Here is a 19815-nt window from a genome sequence, read left to right as displayed (position 1 = left end):
GATAGCGTATTAGAACGAGCGCATTAGTATAAATCGGTGATTGGTAGCTGCACTACTGTTCGAGCTGCTGTTATAGAAAATTAATCAATACCTTCTGGCCAATCAGAATCTAAAAAAAAAGAAGAAAGAAATATACCTCCGCTGACGGATTGACAGCTAAACCCTAATGCTAATGGATCATGTTAAACGACTTGCTCGGACAGATGGTCAATTGAAAGAATGTAAAAACGGTAATAACCCCCCCCGTGACATTTATGGTACATGATACTTCTGCTGTTCGTGAGAATGTACTTATACGTTGTGCAATGGAGAGGAAAATGATGGCTGTATTTTGCGCCGTTGCCTGGCTGTGTATTAGATTTGGGCTCCAGCTGTCCGTGTTTGCGCCGTAAATCAGCGGGTAGAACAGTAAAGGATTGTGGGGGAGGCAGGTAGGTTGGATCAGACAGAATGAAATGTCAAAATGCAGAACGGAGAAAAAATAAATAAATAAATAAATAAATAAATATAAATAAATAAATAAATATACATATGTATGTGTGTGTGTATATGTATATATATATATATATATATATATATATATATATATATATATATATATAAAATATATTAATCTTTTTATCCTAAATGCAAACCTGCCAGCTTTTACATGTTTTTTTGCGTAGGAGCTCCACATTGTAACATCGCCGTATACGGCTATGACTCTCGCTCAAAAATACGCAAAAAGTCTCCTTTTTTTTTTACCAAATAAAAAATAATCGGCATATTAATCTGGAATGATTGACAGTTGTGTAGGAGCACTGACCCCCTGCAAGCTCCACCCCCTTCCCCCGTTTCACATCGGTAACCTTTAAGGCCGGTGTTCTCGTCTCGACTCGATTTTCCTGCCTGAAAATCGGTGCACGTGTTTTCTGTCATTACGTGATTTAGCTGACATGACTTAGCTAAATTTATTAGGGATCCCCACCATCCCCACAAGGGATTTGTAGTAGCTAATCACCCCAGACTAGCTATGACTAGCTACTGATTGGTCTGAGGAATCAATCGAGCCAATCAGTTTAATTTATCGTGTCATACCTAATTTGCATAGAGAAAAAAAATATCACTTCAAAATGTCGCTTGTCACGTTTTTGCTTAACGGCTACGTGTTGCGCAACATACGGTGAACGCGGTGTTAGAGCTGCCCGTTCCGTCCATTTCTCCGTTTTTGTCTCGCCACCCTAAACGCCGCCGTCCTGAATCGGTCTGATCCACCAGACGAATGTCCGTGTTCTGCACTTGTGTTCTTTGCTGACTGTGCTCTTGTTTTCCTTTAAGGTCTGGCACACCTGATGATGGGAGATCAAGGTATGTTCTCTGTTCTCTGTTCCTTCTCTCACTCATCCTCGTCTCTCGCCTTTCCTCCTCGTCTGCCTCGTTGCTTCTGCTCTGCACTTAAGGAGTTGAAGAGCTCAGGCTCTCGCGCTCTCACCGAGTTCCCACTTTGCTGTTGGGCTGCTTTTTTTTTTTTTTTTTTTTTTTTTAGAATTTGGAACTAGAGAACCACAGCTATGGGGCAGGGGTGTGCTGTTAATGGTTCCTCTTAGACTGAATGGGATTGGGATTGAATTTACATTGACAAAAGCCTGTCCTAATACACGCTTAAAAGAAAATGGTTCCTCGAGGGTTCTTTATATTGTCAGAGCTTCTTTGCTTCACGAATGGCTTCCCTTCAGTAAACCTTTAAATTTTCTTGAGTATAGCAGTTATTTTAAGTAAATTCATGTTCTTGGAAGTCAGTCGCAGCATTAAATCATAGCCTAGCCCATCAATTTCAGTGACCCGTCAGGTCCAGGTTTCTCAAAGATCATCATTAAATGGTGTAGCGAGCATAGCATTGTAATCAAGACTGTACGATTCGCCTGAGGGTTCCTCGGGAGTTCTTTGGATTGTTGGAGCTTCGGTGCTTCCCTCTAGAGAACCTTTAATGATTCTTGATCAATGTTCGTGGAAGTCAGATGGAGCATTTAATTGTAGTCCAGCCCATCAGTTTCTCAAAGAGCACTGTTAAACGGTAGAGCGAGCATCACTTGGAACACTCTCTCTCTCTCTGTCCTAGATAAGCTCAACTTTACGTTGATGGGAAACAAAGGTTCCGTCATAGAAACGAGCTAAAGAACCTGTTAGGGTTCTATAGTTAACCTGTTTCCTCCAAGAGTTTCGTCGTTTAATCGACCAATCGGCACTGAGCTCCCCAAAGATCACTGATAAATGGTGAAGCGAGCGTCACATTCAACACTTTCTCAAACACCGTTTTGGGGAAATTGTTATTGGGGCATTTATATTTATTTATTTTTGCTAATTACATTGACAAAAAACTTTCTTCTACACTCTAAGAAAAAAAAGGGTTCCTCAATGGTTCCTTGGAGAACCTTTAATGTAACGCTTTAATTCTCAATCGGTTTCAGCCGAGCACTCGGGGTTGATATTCTCAATGATCAGCGTTAAACGGTACGGCGTTTTTGGGAAACTACAGTAATTGGGTTAACTGAACTAGGGCACTAATTTTGAATTTGATTCGCTCAATACATTGTGAAAAATTCTTCTTCTACATTCTTAAAACAAGGTTCCTCAAGGGTTCCTTGAATAGTTAAGTGTTTTTTTCTTTCTGAAGGTTAAGAAAAGTTACACGCTTTCTTCTTAAGAACTGTCTGGATTTGACCCAATATATTCCTGAATGTTCATGAAGGTTCTCAAAGCTCATTGTTGGAATTGTAGCGCGAGCATCACTTTGAACACACTCTCTCTCTCTCTCTCTCTATCTCTCTCTCTCTCTCTCTCTCTCTCTCTCTCTCTGTCTCTCCCAGTTAAGTTTATGATGTTTGGGGGGGAAGTCTTCTGCAAGAATTGAGGATTGCAGGAAGCCATATTCTCAAAAGGGTCCATCCAAAACCACTCCACCATTAAGGGGTCTTCAGTTTGTCCCTCTAGAGCAAGCTTTAACGAACATAGTAGACCTGGTAGGACGCTAGGAACCCTTGAGGAAGCCTTTTCTCTAAGAATCTAGTCAATTATGCCTTGTTTAATTGCATGTGGCAGTAGAAAGAATACGCCATCCTCACTTTTCCTAGCTTTTCATCCACATTCATTTCATCATGACTGCATTTTATCTTCATCTACCCCACTTTGCCCTCATTACACAACAATGACTTATGTGTCTTCTTCTCTCCCTTTTCCCTTTGCTTCTCCCTTCTCCGGGCTCTGCTTCCTCCATGGAACCATGTCATCCAATTTCGTAGGTAAAAGTAAAGGTACTGAACCTCATTTTGTTCTCATTCCCTTTGCGTTGTTCATGACCCTGTGTATCTAGATGAAGTGCTAAAATGTCCGTAGCTAAGTTGAGCTGAACTTTCCAAGCATAAGAAAATGAAGGTAGGTGCTCTGGAAAAAAACTCTTTGCTCTGGCTTGAGGATTTTACAGTTTGTCACGTAGCGCTATTCATAAAGCCGATTGCCTTTCGGGTGGCGATGCATCCCGCCGGTGCTCGGACTGGTAACTACTTACTCAATCACAGAGATGGGTTTTCAGGGAGCCCATCTCAGCATGGAAAATGAGTCATTTTTCCCTAGAATTGAGTGTTTCTTCACTGAAGGTAAGTGGCTGCACAAGATGTCTCTCGGCTCCGCTCCCAAAAGACCGTTTTGCACAAAAAAAATACGGCAAATGGCTTCCCAGTGATTCTCAGTTAAAGGCAACAATTTTTCCCACTTAGGATAATTAGCGGCTGAGAAAACAATAGAGTCGAGTCGGTTGATGATTATTTAGGAAATCCCGTTCGATTTCGTCTCTGACCATGAATTCTTTCACTTATAATATATAATGCGAAATATCCAATTTGTATTTCCAATTTATATATTTTGTTTCACTTTATAAGTAAAGACGTTGTGTCGTATATCAAATATAATAATTGATTGCATCGTACGTCACAGCTAAAGTTATGCAGACTTCCTGAAACCTTGTATGAAGTTATTTATTATGGCCAACCCACGGTGTAGCATGGCGTTAATTCTTTCTGAGCATCAAGAGGGAATGTTGTTAAAGGAAGTTTAGTTTTCAAATTTACACAAATTTATGCTGGTGATGAAGACGGGATGAAGTTAGCTGGCTAGCGAGCCTGCTGGTGATGTAGACGGGATGAAGTTAGCTGCCTAGCTAGCGAGCCTGCTGGTGATGTAGACGGGATGAAGTTAGCTAGCTAGCTAGCGAGCCTGCTGGTGATGTAGACGGGATGAAGTTAGCTAGCTAGCGAGCCTGCTGGTGATGTAGATGGGATGAAGTTAGCTGGCTAGCTAGCGAGCCTGCTGGTGATGTAGACAGGATGAAGTTAGCTAGCTAGCTAGCGAGCCTGCTGGTGATGTAGACGGGATGAAGTTAGGTAGCTAGCTAGCGAGCCTGCTGATGATGTAGACGGGATGAAGTTAGCTAGCTAGCTAGCGAGCCTGCTGGTGATGTAGATGGGATGAAGTTAGCTGGCTAGCGATCCTGCTGGTGATGTAGATGGGATGAAGTTAGCTAGCTAGCTAGCGAGCCTGCTGATGATGTAGACGGGATGAAGTTAGCTAGCTAGCTAGCGAGCCTGCTGGTGATGTAGACGGGATGAGGTTAGCTGGCTAGCGAGCCTGCTGGTGATGTAGACGGGATGAAGTTAGCTAGCTAGCTAGCGAGCCTGCTGGTGATGTAGACGGGATGAAGTTAGCTAGCTAGCGAGCCTGCTGGTGATGTAGACGGGATGATGCAATACAACTTCATGAATAAAATGCAGAATGTTCCTGGCTTTGAGATCTGAGAACCAGAGCACCCAGAGCCTGGGTGATGATTTAAAGCGTTTTATTTTCGCGCTCAGCTCTTCTGCTACGTCTGTACAGTTCATCCTCGTCACCGTAGAAGCTGCACGCGGGTCGATATGCTTTAGTAAATTTGAGTTTAATGACAGGCGTTGGATTTGATAGTTCAGCCTCGGGACATGATTTGCTAAGTGAATGTTCTTGGCACTGAATGCAATTTTCAGAGACGGTTTGGCGGAGACATTTAATTTCATTTTTATTTTTCTCCGTCAATTGAGCCTCGTTACATATTCTGGATTTGCAGGAGTGCTTTTTTATTTTATTTTTTTATTTGTTTTGTTATTTAGTTTTGCAAGTCTGGCTCATGATATTTTCTTCCCCCATTTTGTTTTCTATTTTTAAACTTCGGTCCAGAGATTAGTTCCTCGTATTTTTAATAATAATAATAAAAAAATGGAAACATTCATTTCAGAGATTTCATTATTTTAAGCTAGAGAGAGAGTTTTTAATAAAGTTATATATAGTGGATGAAGTGGTTTTGCCATCTGTAGAATCTGCCTCACTGGAGCTGAACTGGCCTCTCGCCGGTTCTCCTCTGGTACATTAGAGGAGCAGAAGGAGAACCAGGAGGAGCCTCGGTCTCACTGCTGACTCAGCGCTGAGGGCCAAACAGTGTGCACATTTGATTCTGGTTCATCATTAGCCACCTAGTGTAGCTAATATACAGCCTACAGACATAAACTTAGCTGACTAACCACTTTTTAAAAATGTATTTAGCTTTGACCTTCTTCACTTTTAGTTAAGCCAACAGAGCTGAGCAGCGAAGAGGCGTTCATCTTCATAAATTTGATCATTTGGTTAATATCAACCTGATGATGGACTTACCATGAGCTACAACATTAGCAAATGCTCCATGAGATTAAAAAAAAAAAGGCACAAAAAACAACTTGGACATGTAGCTAGTGATTTTCTGAGGAAAATGAATGGGGCACTTTTTTTGTGGAAGCGAGACCATTAAAAAAACCCCACAGGTGCTTAAGGTTTGGTTACAGTTTAAGTCTTGAGGGACGCATACTGCCCTTATTCAAGGCCACCGCAGCCACGGTCAGATGAAGACAAGCAGAGACGGAGAAAAAGAACCTGCAGCTTCGACACAAAGTCCACCTCGACACTCGCTCGAGACTCCAGCAGCTCGCCTCGGAGAACGCTGTCGAGTTCACTTAGGCCTCATCGGGCAGTACCGAAAGAGGAACAAGGTCACTGTACCCTGTTTCTCTCCTGCTAATGCTTTGCATCATGGTAATAATGATTAGCTCCTGTTTGAGGTTCTCAAGGTCATACGTTATTACAGGGTACTACCTAAGAGACTGAAAAAAAGGGGCTTTAATAGATTAGATTATCTATCACTTCTTTTTGCCCTTCGCACATAGAAACCCATTCTTTAATGAAAACTAACAGTACTTTAGCACAGAGCAGGGTTGCCAAGTAGTGCAGAAAAGTCCAAAATATCACTCAGGTTTATATTAATGCGCTCGTTCTAACATGGTATTGTTTCTATACTGTAATAACAGCTCCTTGTGTGGGGGGAATTGTAGGCTACACGGCCTAAGGTTAATAATTAAAACAATTATTTTCCTCTAGCATTCATTCGTAATAATTCCATAAACAATCTGATTGTATAAAAGAGAAAATATATAATTTATCCTAAAAAAAAAAAAAAATTGTGAATTTATTCTTTCTTTTTCATGCACAAGACCAATGTTTTTATTTATTTATTTATTTGTTTATTTATTTATTTATTTACTTATTTACTTATTTATTCCAAATTCAAAACCTGAATTTAATTTCTTAGCGCTCGCTTTCGCTCTTAAATGAAAGCTCGATTGTCCGCAGCCCACGATAACGCCTCCGAGCCGTCAATACGGCCGCTGTGAAGAAAACAGATAGGACATGATCCTGAGTGGTCCACAGGGAACGCTGAAAACACACACACACACACACACACACACCCATATATATACACAGTGAATTGCTGTTTTTTCAATGGCTTCCAATAAATCGTATTTACTGGAAGGAACGGGCTGCATATAAATCCTCCGCTTGTGATGGAGAGCGAGAAAGAGCTAGAAAGGAAAGAAAAAAAGAGTGTGGAAGGAGGAGGAGGAGGAGTGTAGAATAAAATAATTAGAAAAAGAGTAGGATCAATATGAAATAGGCTGCACTGGCTGGGTGAAGAGGAAGGAGAGCGGCCCGAGCAGGTCGATGGAGGAGAGGAACTGCAGTGATGAAATCCTCGGTCTCGGGGAGGAATGTGGGAGTGTTTTTTTTTTTTTTTTTTGGCAGATTTTATCGTGTCACTGCTAAATATTAAGAACTGGAAAAAATGCTTTTTGGGTAATTAGTGAGAATTAATTAAGAGGATTAATTGCAGGCACGCTGACATGCTGATTTTTATCAGTGGTTCATGGCATTCAAGTCTGTCGGTGTTTCACACCAGAGGCGTTTATTGTTGCATCTGTAGGCATGTGTGTGTGTGTGTGCATGTATGTGTGCGTGTGTGTGAGATCGTGATTTATTTCCTTCCTTCTGACTCACAGTGATTCATATTTATTCTTCTACAGCCAGACTCTCACAGCTCGGGCTCAAGCTGTGTTTTAAAAAAAAAAATAAAAAAGAAGAAGAAGAAGCTGGAATAAAGAGGATTTAAAAAAAAAAAATTACATGACCAACTTTGTAAATATATTTATATTCATACCCAATTTGTAGAATAAATTTGTATCCATGATATCCAGCCATGATTGCATTCAACTCAGTGTCTGTGGAATTGAAATCAACAACAACAACAACAAAAAGATACATTCATAAAGTTGTACTACCTGTATAAGGTATATTATCATTTAATAGTGAAAATATTAAAATAATATTAAAAAACATTACCGCAGTGTCAGAGGAACTCGGATCAGATACTGCAGTGATTGGCCCCTAAATCGCTGCTTGCAGCAATATATGTTATTATAATTTTTTTAAAATATTTGTTTTATTTTTAACCTTTAAGCCACTCCTGAGAGAGAGAGAGAGAGAGAGAGAGAGGTGAAAAAGTGAAACAAACCAAATAATATATATATGTGTGTGTGTGTGTGTGTATGTATATATATATATATATATATATATATATATATATATATATATATATATATATATATATGTGTGTGTGTGTGTGTATGTATGTATGTGTGTATATATATATATATATATATATATATATATATATATATATATATATATATATATACACACATATATACTCAAGAAGGCAGAAAAAAGAAGAGAGAATATATTATGGACAGGTCCACATACCCATCATTAAATAAATCAAAATTCGTAACAAAACAGGGGAAAAGTCTGAAATATAAATTTTATTTCTATAAAATAAAGTATAAATAAAATAGAGATGTACATTAAATATTGAAATACTCGATTATGTTTAATTATAGACACAATGACATCTGTAATGTAAAATATATAAATTATTATAGCTGCATTTATGTTTATAATTAGTAAACAATTTAAACAATTTATAAAATATGATTTTAGAAGTGAATCTTTATGCAGGTGTGAGCTCTGTGTAAAGTCATTTAAAGACATCATTTTAAAAAAATGTATTTAATATTTATTACATTTCCCGACATTACACTGAGGTTAATAATGGAGATAATGAAGCTTATTAATTGCGTAATAAACGGTTCATATAGAGCGATACACAATGAATAACGAGGCTATTCACACTTTGCTGCTTATAATGCATTAATAATAGACATCGCTATAAAGTGTATAGCATTTCCAGAAATAAAAATATGTACGGTGCCTTATGAACGCACTAGAAGACGTTACGAACATGTTCATGGCGTATTATGTTTATTAAACTATACGTTATGGTACAAAATGTGAGAGTGTGAGTAGAGAAAAACCTCTCAGTAGGGCCACGCTGAGATTCATTACTCTGAAGGCCAACGGATTGTTTTAGGACACGCCGTCCCTCACGTCTCGTATTCCCTCAACGCCACCTGTGCTATTTTTTTCACTCCTGCAAAAAAAAAAAAAAAGATAGTAGGAGAACCAGAAACATGGTCTTGCATAATGCGCTGAATTCGTGCAGAGTAGAAATGGACTCATCTTCATATTGACACCTTCTTTTATTTTATTTTATTTTATTTTATTTATTTTAAATCATGGCGAGGGATCTGAGAGCAGAACCTCTCCAGATCCTTCACATGTCCAGGTCCACGCTGGTGGAGTCTCCTCTTCAGTTCACCCCACAGGTGTTCTATGGGGTTCAGGTCAGGGGACTGGGATGGTCAGGGCAGGACCTTGATTTTGTGGTCAGTAAACCATTTCTGTGTTGATTTTGATGATGTTTTGGATCATCGTCCTGCTGGAAGATCCGACCACGGCCTGTTTGAATCTTTCTGTCAGAGGCGGTCGGGTTTTCATTTAATATCTGTTGATATTTGATGGAGTCCATGATGCCATGTATCCTAACAAAATGTCCAGGTCCTCTGCAGAAAAACAGTCCCAAAACATTAAAGATCCTCCTCCATATTTAACCGTGGGCATGAGGAACTTTTCCATACGGCTACCTCTCTGTGTGCTCCAAAACCTCCTCTGTGTTTATTACCAAAAAGCTCTATTCTGGTTTCATCTGACCGTAGAACCCGATCCCATTTGAAGTTCCAGTCGTGTCTGCACACTGAAGACGCTCGAGTTTGTTTTTGGATGAGAGTAGAGGCTTTTTTCTTCAAACCCTTCCAAACAGCTTGTGGTGATGTCGGTGACTTCAGATTGTAGTTCTGGAGACTTCCTGACCCCAAGACGCAACTAACCTCTGCAGTTCTCCAGCTGTGATCCTTGGAGATGTTTTATCCACTCGAACCGTCCTCTTCACAGTGCGCTGAGACGATACAGACACGCGTCCAATTCCAGGTCGATTCGTAACATTTCCAGTTTCTGGAATGTCTTAACTATCGGCCTGATGGTGGAAATAGACCAGAACGTACCGACTCCTCTCATTGATCTAAAATAAACGTCTATCTTACGCCTGTATCGTGTCCGCAGTAAAAATAAAAAAAAGTCCTGTTCAGTTATTAACCTCCTGCGTTTGTTGACAGTTTCCATCACTGTTATATAAATAGTCTGCTTTTTCCCCTTCTCTTTCCCCCGTGAGCCTGCGTATCTGTTAGCGCTCCCACTAGAAACGGTGGAATTAATAACGCTTTTCATTCCGTTCGCTCTGACATGAATCACTGCGTGCGGAACGCGATGCTATCGACGAGAATAATTTGCTCTTCCAGCTCTATAATGGACGCTGGCGGGAAAGAGCAGGCGTTTTTTTTTTTTTCATCACACTGCGTTCAAGCCTCTTTTTGATTTTGGATTTTTTTCCTCTCTCTTTTTTTTTTTTTTACGGTCAAATGAAACCCAATGCAAAATAACGATCCTCTCTGGTGTAGATGGCGGAATTTATTATTTTTTTTTAAAAAAACACTGCGTAATAAAGACGGTAATGTGGGCGTCGCTGAGAGGAGATTGCCCTCGAGAGGCACGTTGAACGTTACACAATATTTAGATATTTGTCTGGAGAAGAATGAGAGTGAGAGGGTTTTATAGAGAAACGTTAATGTCGATGAAAGCAGTCAAGACTCGTGGAGTAAGCCTCTTCATAAACGTTTCTCACGCGACCTTCAGACATTTGTCGAACGGCTTTATAATAATAACATTTTATCACTTTATTGATCAGGTTTTCTTCAATATTGGTCTATTGCTGAAATATGATCCTCACGTTACTGTAGAGTCAGAGCAAACATGCATAACTGTGTCATAACCATTCCATAACAGTGTCACTGGTTATCATAAACATTGTATAACTGTATAGCTGTGTAAGTTATATATATACGTTAAGCACATATATGCACCAGAACATACACATACTACTCTATCATGGCAATACGATAGGTCTGAGGGATTCTATTCGGGGGGGTGAATACTTTTGAAACTGTAGAGGTCCTTATTTCAGTTGAAGTTGTTGGGAGACCACTTGACGCGTTCGTCGTGTTGAACAATTTCAAGCGCTTTTGTTTGATTTGTTCATCGCAAACAGATGAAAGTCTGTCGGCTTTGATAATAAACCTGATTTGCAACGTGGGTCGAATCATTTGGATTGCGACTGTATATAAAAATGATTGACAGGAGGTGCGTCCAATCAGAAACGAGCGCACCTTTAACGGCACGATAAGATGGTGCGACTATAGACAAAGACACGATGGTATAAACGGACAAGACGGAATACATGATCGGGACGTACACCGGCGCGAGGAGGGGGACGGAGAATCATAACGACGTCACAAGGACGCTTTACTTTCTCGAGAAACTTTCAAACTCTGTTTCTAGTCTTTACAGCGTTTCTCCCTTCTTAAAGCAGCTTCTGAGACAAACGCCTACTTCACAATGAATATTTTAATATTTTCCCCCCGTCGCGTTTTTAATCATTAACGACGGTCGCTGCTCTGTGACGGAGGCTGCCGGGGATTTGTCCTATATTTCCGAACACGGCAATATAAAAACCCCCAGCTTACGTCTCTGACCATGTAGTTAGCCTAATCACGAGCGCGTGTGTTTATTTAAACAGTCCGGCTCGTGCTCCCACGTCTTTACAATTAATAATATAATAAGTCATGGAGAACAGAACAGGAATAAAGGCTCGCCTCATTTGTTTTCGGTCTGATGCGAGGCTTGAGGGAGGATTAAGGTAAGCCGGGCGGGCTTTTGGATTTTATTCGAGGCTAAAATATAAAATAAGGAGGCGTGTTAGTCTGTCAGGACTTTCTTTCTTTCTTTCTTTCTTTCTTTCTTTCTTTCTATATGCAGAAAATAAGTAGACCGGTTCATGTCAGTAAATTATCAAAACCGTGGCCTGGGCCACAGTGACGTCTTTAAGGCGTATAAAGCAGGAGCGAGGACACGTGGTACGTGGTTGTGGATTAAATATGCGGCGTGCGTACGAGCGGGCGCGAGCTTAAATGCCGTGTAAGCAAGAACGATGCCAGCTATAGTGTATTCATTTCCAATTAGTGTCTGCCCACGTCCAGGAAATGCCCTCAGAAAGGCCATTAATTGATTTTTTTTTCTCTTTTTTTCTTTTTTTTTTTTTTTAACGGATTCAAATCCCCAACATGTGCGTGACATCTGGAACTCGACCTTGTCTGTTCAAGCTTATTACGTTAATTGGTTCAATTTGATCACTTTATTTATTAATTAATGAATTCATTTATTTATTAATTTGCCTGCTTTTGAGGAACACGTCTTTACGTCTTTAAAGCGCAGAACACACAATAGATGGGTCTAAAAGCTTTATTGATGATCTGTATTTTGTTTATTTACTTCCTGCTCCTCCTCCAGACATACACATCGTCTCATGGCTTAGAGCGCTTGAAATCAAGGAGCCGTCTCGTTACCGGAGCATGACGAAGCCTTTCTCTGTAATTGCACAGGCACATCTGCTACCTATTAAGACCAAAGAGATGCTTTTTCTTCTTCTTCTTCTTCTTCTTCTTCTTCTTCTTCTTCTTCTTTTCCTCCCCCCTGGAGAGTTACAATAGGAACAAACAACATTTATTATATCTCCGTACAAGTCTAGCTACATTTCCTGTAATAAATGTCTTCGGTTTATTGTTTTAAAGCCGTAAAGCACTCAAACATTACACCGAACGCTAAAACGTTAGTCTTTACGAGTTTCCCTGTGAAGCTGATTGGTTAGAAGGTGTAGATTGATTTTCTGTAACAGCAGCTCTGAGAGTAGCGGATATTAACGCGCTCGTTCGAATACACGATCGGTTTCTATAGTAACAGCTCGTTCACAGCGATGTGTCTGACGGACGCGCCGCAAAAAAAAACAAAACAAAACAAAAAAAAAACGTTTCTCATGGTCGCCATGGTGAAGTTTTCCGAAAGCAAAGAGATGTTGTGAAAACATTTAAAGAAGGAGTCTCCAGTGTCGGTGCGTTGCGACATGACGAACTGTGTTTTTGAAAAAAAATTATTTATTTATTTATTTATTTATTCATTTTTTGTCTTATTAACTTCAAGAGGGAGAAAACTGAGAGGCAGGTGAAGGACATTCGTTTTTTAAATTTTATTTTAATCTGATAGCTGCCGTAACAGAATTTCAAACATGAACTAACTTGTTTCATCGACACTCAACGCAACTAAAAATGGATAAAAAAAAAAAAGTACGTAAAAATGGATGCTTTTTAATTTTTAAAATTTTTAATTTTTGTGGAATAATTCTCAACGAGAGAGAGAGAGAGAGAGAGAGAGAGAGAGAGAGAAAGAAAAGGCATGCTTGCTGGTTCTTTATTGTCTCTCTGGTGGAACCCTTAAAAGTTCTATATAGAACCCTACAACATCGTGCTTCACTGTCCGACTCCAAGTACATGCTTTTATGGACGCAAAGAACCTTTTTCACCTAAAAACCCCTAAAGAACCATTGAAGAACCCTTGAAGAACCTTTTTTTGTCTAAAAACTGCTAAAGAACCATTGAAGAACCCTTTTTTTGTCTAAAGAACCATTGAAGAACCCTTGAAGAACCCTTTTTGTCTAAAAACCCCTAAAGACCCATTGAAGAACCCTTTTTTTGTCTAAAGAACCATGGAAGAACCCTTGAAGAACCCTTTTTGTCTAAAAACCCCTAAAGACCCATTGAAGAACCCTTTTTTTGTCTAAAGAACCATTGAAGAACTCTTGAAGAACCCTTTTTCCTGTTGTTTTTTTTGTTTTGTTTGCTTGTTTTGTTTTTTTCCCTTTTTTTCTTTTTAGAGTGACAGTAGTCTAAAGCCAATCAGCATCCAGGCTGTTCTTTTAAAGAATAATAAAGCATCAAGGCCACTTAAACAAGCACTTCTAGCGACACACGGTGCAACGATAGTAGAAAATAAATAAATAAACCTAATCTCCTAGAAACAGCTTTCAGTTCCAAGAGGTTTTGTTCCAACAGAAATCCAAATAAAGAAACAACAAAATCCCAAGTTTCATGGCTGTTCTTATAAATTAGACATAGCAAGCAATCGACGTTTAACCTGAATATAAACGCAGAGCCGTTCTCCGCCTGATGGATAGCTGCGTGACGGGTTTGTGTGTGTTTACGAGGCTTTGTTTAAGTACGGACGTTCAGTTCCTTTAGTCACCATGAAAAAATCGCCCGGAGAGGAACGCCATCGTTTTTTGACATGCACGTATTTTGACACATGTCTAAGCGGTAAAACTGGAGCCGTCCTTATCATTTAGTGTGTGTGTTTTTCCCTTGTCGTTTAGCATCAAAACCTCCTCGTAAGCGCGGTTAATTTAACACTTTGTGAATGTGTAAATATTATCGAACCCGCTCGCGTTGAGGAACGAGTCCTGATCTGTAGTCACACCGTTGATGATGTTTTTGAATAAACGATTCCCGCACGGATGGAGGTGAAGGGCATGAGAAGCACCGTGGGAGGCTCGTTACCACAGGAACGTCCCTGTAAATACCACTCCGTGCTGATCTCTGTGTTTACTGAATGCTACACTGGTGAATCCAGAGCAGACCTGAATTATTATGTCTGTCTTCATCTGCAATATATTCCCAGCATCCGGTACAGTGCGGATATTAGACCTCGAGGGACTTTTTCCTAATACGCGCCAGCAGACCTGACAAGTTTAGCCGTCTGATCGCGATATTTGATTCCCAGAATCCCGATCGATGGCTCCGGCGTGACACGACGCATCCGAATTATTTCTGTTTCAGATACAGATTTCATTATTGAAAGTTCTAGCACGATCCTGAGCGAAGGGAAATGTACCCTTGAGGTCGTTGTAGAATCGAGGGACGAGGACGTTTATTTTTAGTCGAAATGCTCAGCGCCTTACGTTTTTCCGGTGACTTTTCCACGTTTTTTTTTTTTTGTAGTGTTACAACCTGGAACTGAAACGGACAGTATTCGATTTGAAATTCGTCTCGAATCTACACAAAATAACCCAAATACAGTTTGCAAAAACGATTCACAAATACAACAGTGTATTCTCAGCTCACTGCAGTGATCATTCTGGAGCAATGTGAGTTCGAAAATCCCGCCCCTTATTCAGCAAGGGCGTGTTTATTTACGACGACAAAAACAGTAAGTGGAACTGGTAAATAATTTAAAAAAAACAAAACAGAAACAACATAACTACCAGATTCATAATACACCATGACTTCTCTCTTGGGAAATAAATAAATAAATAAATCAAAACGTTCCTGAAGTTTTACCCGAATGGTTCTTTACTTGGAACCATCTCTGAAGGAGAAACCCTCAGGGTTCTACATAGAACCTTTTAATGATTCTAAAAGAGAGACAAAATGAAGAATCACCAGATTTAACTTTGTTTTTCCTCCTAAAACTAGAGCCCTTTAACTAGACCGGTCTCTATATCTCTAAAAGTAAAGCTCGTTCCCAACTGGAATAGCTACTTACGCTGAGGTATTATTAAGAGAATAAGGTTAGCGGTTGTAGATGTAGTCAGTTCCTTGTCGGTTCTCGTTTAACAGTATAACGGTACTTGGCAGCGGCTGGCAGAGCAGTCCCAGTGAGAGGAAAGATTTGGGTTCTCTCCCAGAATGTCAGTCTAATGCAGTTAGCATGTGCTAAACATCCTGTGCGTCGAGCTTTCCTAGACAATAGGGAGGCATCTCGAGTGAGTGTGTGTGCCCAGTTCCAGCTGTCCATCTCATCTGAAATGGTCTCATGTTTCCTGTTTAGATGCCCCTCTCGGTGAGCGCTGGAGTGTGTGTGTGTGTGTGTGTGTGTGTGTGTGTGTGTGAAGTGCACAGTAATCACATTGTAAAGTCATTAAAGCGCTTATGGAAAGCCATTAAAGCCTCATCCTTACTTAGTCATTGTAGTTCACAGCCTACAGCCACACTTTCAAGCTGTGTGTGTGTGGAGAAATATAAAAAGATGGGGAAAAAATGTCTTCGTTGTTCAGCTTGTTCGGTTGATGTACCTCGTGGCGTTTAGGGAATTCCGCTTCTCCTAGAACAACCAATTACAATCAACATGGCAGTGATGGGATTTAACCAGCTGGACCGTTGCTTTAAAGCCTACAAAGCTGCCCGTGATTATCACCGATATATATACCATACCTAACATATACCTAACCCTAGAGCCAATGATAAGGAATCGTCCGGATTTAGACTAAACCGTTAGTTTAACACTCTATCGGCGCTAGACAGCACCATCGCTAGCTAGGGTTTATACTCAAGGGCGCATCTTTCAGCTGGTAAGAATATCATGTATCTTAAGTAAAGTAAAAGTCATATAAAGTACATTACTGTACACAACGACAGGGTTTCCGTCACTGTCGAATCCTTCGCTCTGATTGGTCGATCCATTCTCCCGCCTTCACTCGTCACAGGACAGCGGTGGGGCTGCTCGAATGTGAAATAGGCTCAGCGTGTGGATAGAATGGCGAAAGGAAGCAGGCTTTATGCTCACGGAGATTTACAACGCACATCCAAGCCTGTTAATGGGAATTCTAATCCTATCGTAAAATCAGCAGGGTTTAATTAAGCTTTGTAACGCTCATGTGTCTAACTGGACTTACGTGTGTACGAGGTGTTAATTCATTACGGTGGATTTTACCGCGTCGTTAAAAAAAAAAAAAAAAAAAATAAAACTATATCAGACACACGGACGTTGGAAGATGAATCTTTCAAAGGAAACAAAATAAACGTCTTGGGAAATGTTATCGAGACGGAAAGCGCCACGTGTGGTATAGGACCAAGGGCTTGCAAATGCAGAAGCATTAAATGAAAACAGAAGAGCTAATCTAGGTGCTTATCGACATCACATGCTCACTGCTGATTGGTTAATACGAGCGCAAATGAATCTTCTGATGCTTTTGTTTGTGCTGGTTTTTATTTATTTATTTGAGATATTCTGTCAGTGCATTCATGTATGTAATTGTCAATATGGTGGATGGAGTTATGCAGAAGAAAGAATGACTCCTTAACAATTTAACGCAAAGTTACTTAGAATTTTCATATGCATGTGATGTTCAATAAGGACCTCCCCCTTTTCCTTTCCTTTGATGTTTTGTTGTTGCGGTTGTTGTTGTTGTTTTGTTTTTTTTGTCCATTGTAGCGCTCCTGAATGAAATCGGCGAGCTTGGGATTCTCTAAGCGATTCATTCGTACAACAGAGGCCAAATTGTGACAGCGTTTATTTAACAAATGCCTTTTTTCCCCCCAATCAGACGTCGACGGCATAATAACAAGCCGAACCTGCAATGCAATAAACCAGTCATTAGAGCTAAAGATACGGCTCGGTGAAATCGAAAGTGGCACTCAGCCGCCCGGGCTCGGCTTATCAGGTGTAATGCTAAGCGCGCTCGCGTTGTCACACCGCGTTCCTCTTTATTAGCATTAACAAATTCAATTGTTTTGCTTCATCAAAGTGCAGTCCTGCACGTTTTCCATCACGCTGCACTGGTTCCAAACATTTTCCAGGTTTTTTTTGTTGTTGTTGTTGTTTGTTTTTTTTTCTATTAAATGACACTTTAAAAACCCCCCGTCTGACAAAAAAAAAAAAAAAAAAAATCCCAAAAGGAATTAATATTAATAATAGCATTAATGATAAATAATAGAAATTGAGAATGAGAATAAATTCTACCTTGATAACAATAGAAAAATATTTATTACATATCGATCAATTGTTCAACTTGCGTAGTGGTGGAGGTGGGCGTGGTTAAATCGTTTTCAATCCAACGGAAATAGACTTTCTTAAAAATGACGTCCAGTGGGAAAACGTTCACATAGCGAGACAAAGTTATGGCGCTTATTACGCGACGCTGCGTGACATCGCACGTGTCGACGGAAGAGCTATAGCCCTCAGGTTTAATGCGGTAGATTACTGAGGTCTTGACAAACAAGTGATTATTTCTGCGTAATTAGCTGAGTCGTGTCCCAGGCGGCGCGAGCACGTGGCTGTAATTATCACGGAGAGACTGGGGACATCAACCTGGGACAACACGGACACACCCCTCGCACGTCGTCAGGGGCGGACGATGACGAGGGAGTTGATGGAGGAGGAGGAGGAGGCACCGGAGACAAAATGTACTGGGTGGGACTCGGCTGTCACGCAGAGCGACGACGGCATCATAATTACCGAGCGAAGAGACAGCCGGTGTGTAAAAAGAGGCCGACGTGAAGCTTATTCTGACTGGCAGGAGAATAGAGAAAAGGCCTGCAATTATTTCCGTACACGCTCGAGTACGTGCTCGTGGTAGAATTCATAAAAGGATTCAGAAACGCTGTTGCTTCAGTCGGTAATTAATAATCATAAGACAATAAGAAAAATATAAACAAGTGACAAAAAAGAAAAGGTGCTCGACTGCTACAAACCACTGGAGCAGCAAGTTAGCATCAGTGTCTCGAAGTGAACCACACCGGAGCGATCGACACCAGTGGTCCAAAAGATCTTCTCTCGGGCGACGTTTTGATGACCGCGATGGACAGCGTGGACCGAACAGACCCGCGGAAACTCGTCCCTCGTGTGTTTATTTGGGTTAGGGTTTGAAAAAGACCCAACTAATCCCATCCGAACAGAGTGGTGCGGGAATGAGTCCTAAAACCCAGAAATGAGTTAGCACATCTCCTCAGTTTGGTGTATTTGCTCACCGTTGATAAATCCCAGAAAATAACATTTTGTCCTTTTTTTTTTTTTTTTTTTAACTCTTCTATCCTTGAGAGGCATTAATTGACGTTCTTTCTTTATCGCGAGCCTCCAACTTTGATCCTGAGAGACGCCCTGTTCAGCACGTTCTCTACATTGTCAATCTGAGACTCCGAGCTATTGTCAGGAACACAACAGAGAATACGGGGCTATTGTCATATCCGTTACGTCTCCCTGCTCTCGGAACCACTCGAGACTAAGAACAGCCCTGTTCTATAGACACACGTACAGAGAGAACCGAATAAAGGACGTCCTGAAGCCTCTGACAGATTTTTTTTTTTGTGTTATCGTTAGTTTGTTTTAGGTTTGTTAAGGGTTTGGCATCTTCACAGTATTTCTTTGTCTAAAAAAAGTAACATGCGGCCGTTCAAAACCACGGGAAGCACCGTACGACAACAAACCAATTATAAGCATTTAAAAAAATAATAATAATTAATGAGTAGTTAATGATGAGTTAGTAAGTAATTATGAGATTTAATTATGATGAAAAACAAACAAACCTTTGATGATAATCCGTGCTGACCTTTTAATTCTTACTAATAAATAGACAAAAATTATTTCAATTTATTTTACTATGCTTTTTTTTATTTAGTGAACTATATATTACATGATTCGGTGGATTAGCGGTTAGCACGTTCGCCTCACACCTCCAGTCGGGGGTTCGATTCCCACCGTGGCCCTGTGTGTGCGGAGTTTGCATGTTCTCCCCGTGCTGCGGGGGTTTCCTCCGGGTACTCCGGTTTCCTCCCCCAGTACAGAGACACGCATGGTAGGCTGATTGGCGTGTCTAAAGTGTCCGTAGTGTATGAATGTGTGTGTGAGTGTGTGTGTGATTGTGCCCTGCGATGGATTGGCACCCTGTCCAGGGTGTACCCCGCCTTGTGCCCCATGCTCCCTGGGATAGACTCCAGGTTCCCCGTGACCCTGAGAAGGATAAAGCGGTATAGAAGATGGCTGGATGGATGGATATTATGTGATTATAAATAATTAGTCATTAAGCTTTAAATGAATGTTAGGAAAACACCCGAGCAAATGATATTTGACATTTAAATTCGATACATTACACTGGTTATACATCTCATTTGTCCGTTAAACACCACATTATGGCATTTTGTTGTTTCCTTTTTGTCTGTGAATGTGTTTAAGTGCAAAATTCTACACTGTGAAGTGCTTTTGTGTGTCTGTGTGAATGAAACGCAC

At 40.4% G+C, this 19815-nt stretch overlaps 1 protein-coding gene across 15 annotated transcripts in view; it reads left to right on the top strand.

Annotated features, from left to right (window-relative positions):
* The window catches only part of LOC108260491 (neurexin-1a), a 284791-nt gene that overhangs the window by 17506 nt on the left and 247470 nt on the right, over positions 1–19815 (top strand). For 10 of the 15 annotated variants that reach the window (XM_053677456.1, XM_053677446.1, XM_017460836.3 and 7 more), the window contains one exon: positions 1318–1347. The exons of the other annotated variants lie outside the window; for them this stretch is intronic. In XM_053677456.1, the coding sequence (XP_053533431.1) occupies positions 1318–1347 (30 nt within the window). The remainder of the gene's footprint in view (positions 1–1317; positions 1348–19815) is intronic. 15 annotated transcript variants of the gene reach the window in all.

Source organism: Ictalurus punctatus, chromosome 29 (assembly GCF_001660625.3).
Source record: "Ictalurus punctatus breed USDA103 chromosome 29, Coco_2.0, whole genome shotgun sequence".
In the NCBI taxonomy this organism is placed as follows: Eukaryota; Metazoa; Chordata; class Actinopteri; order Siluriformes; family Ictaluridae; genus Ictalurus; species Ictalurus punctatus.
The sequence above is the reverse complement of the archived record's forward strand: the minus strand, read 5'-3'. Positions and strand labels throughout refer to the sequence as shown.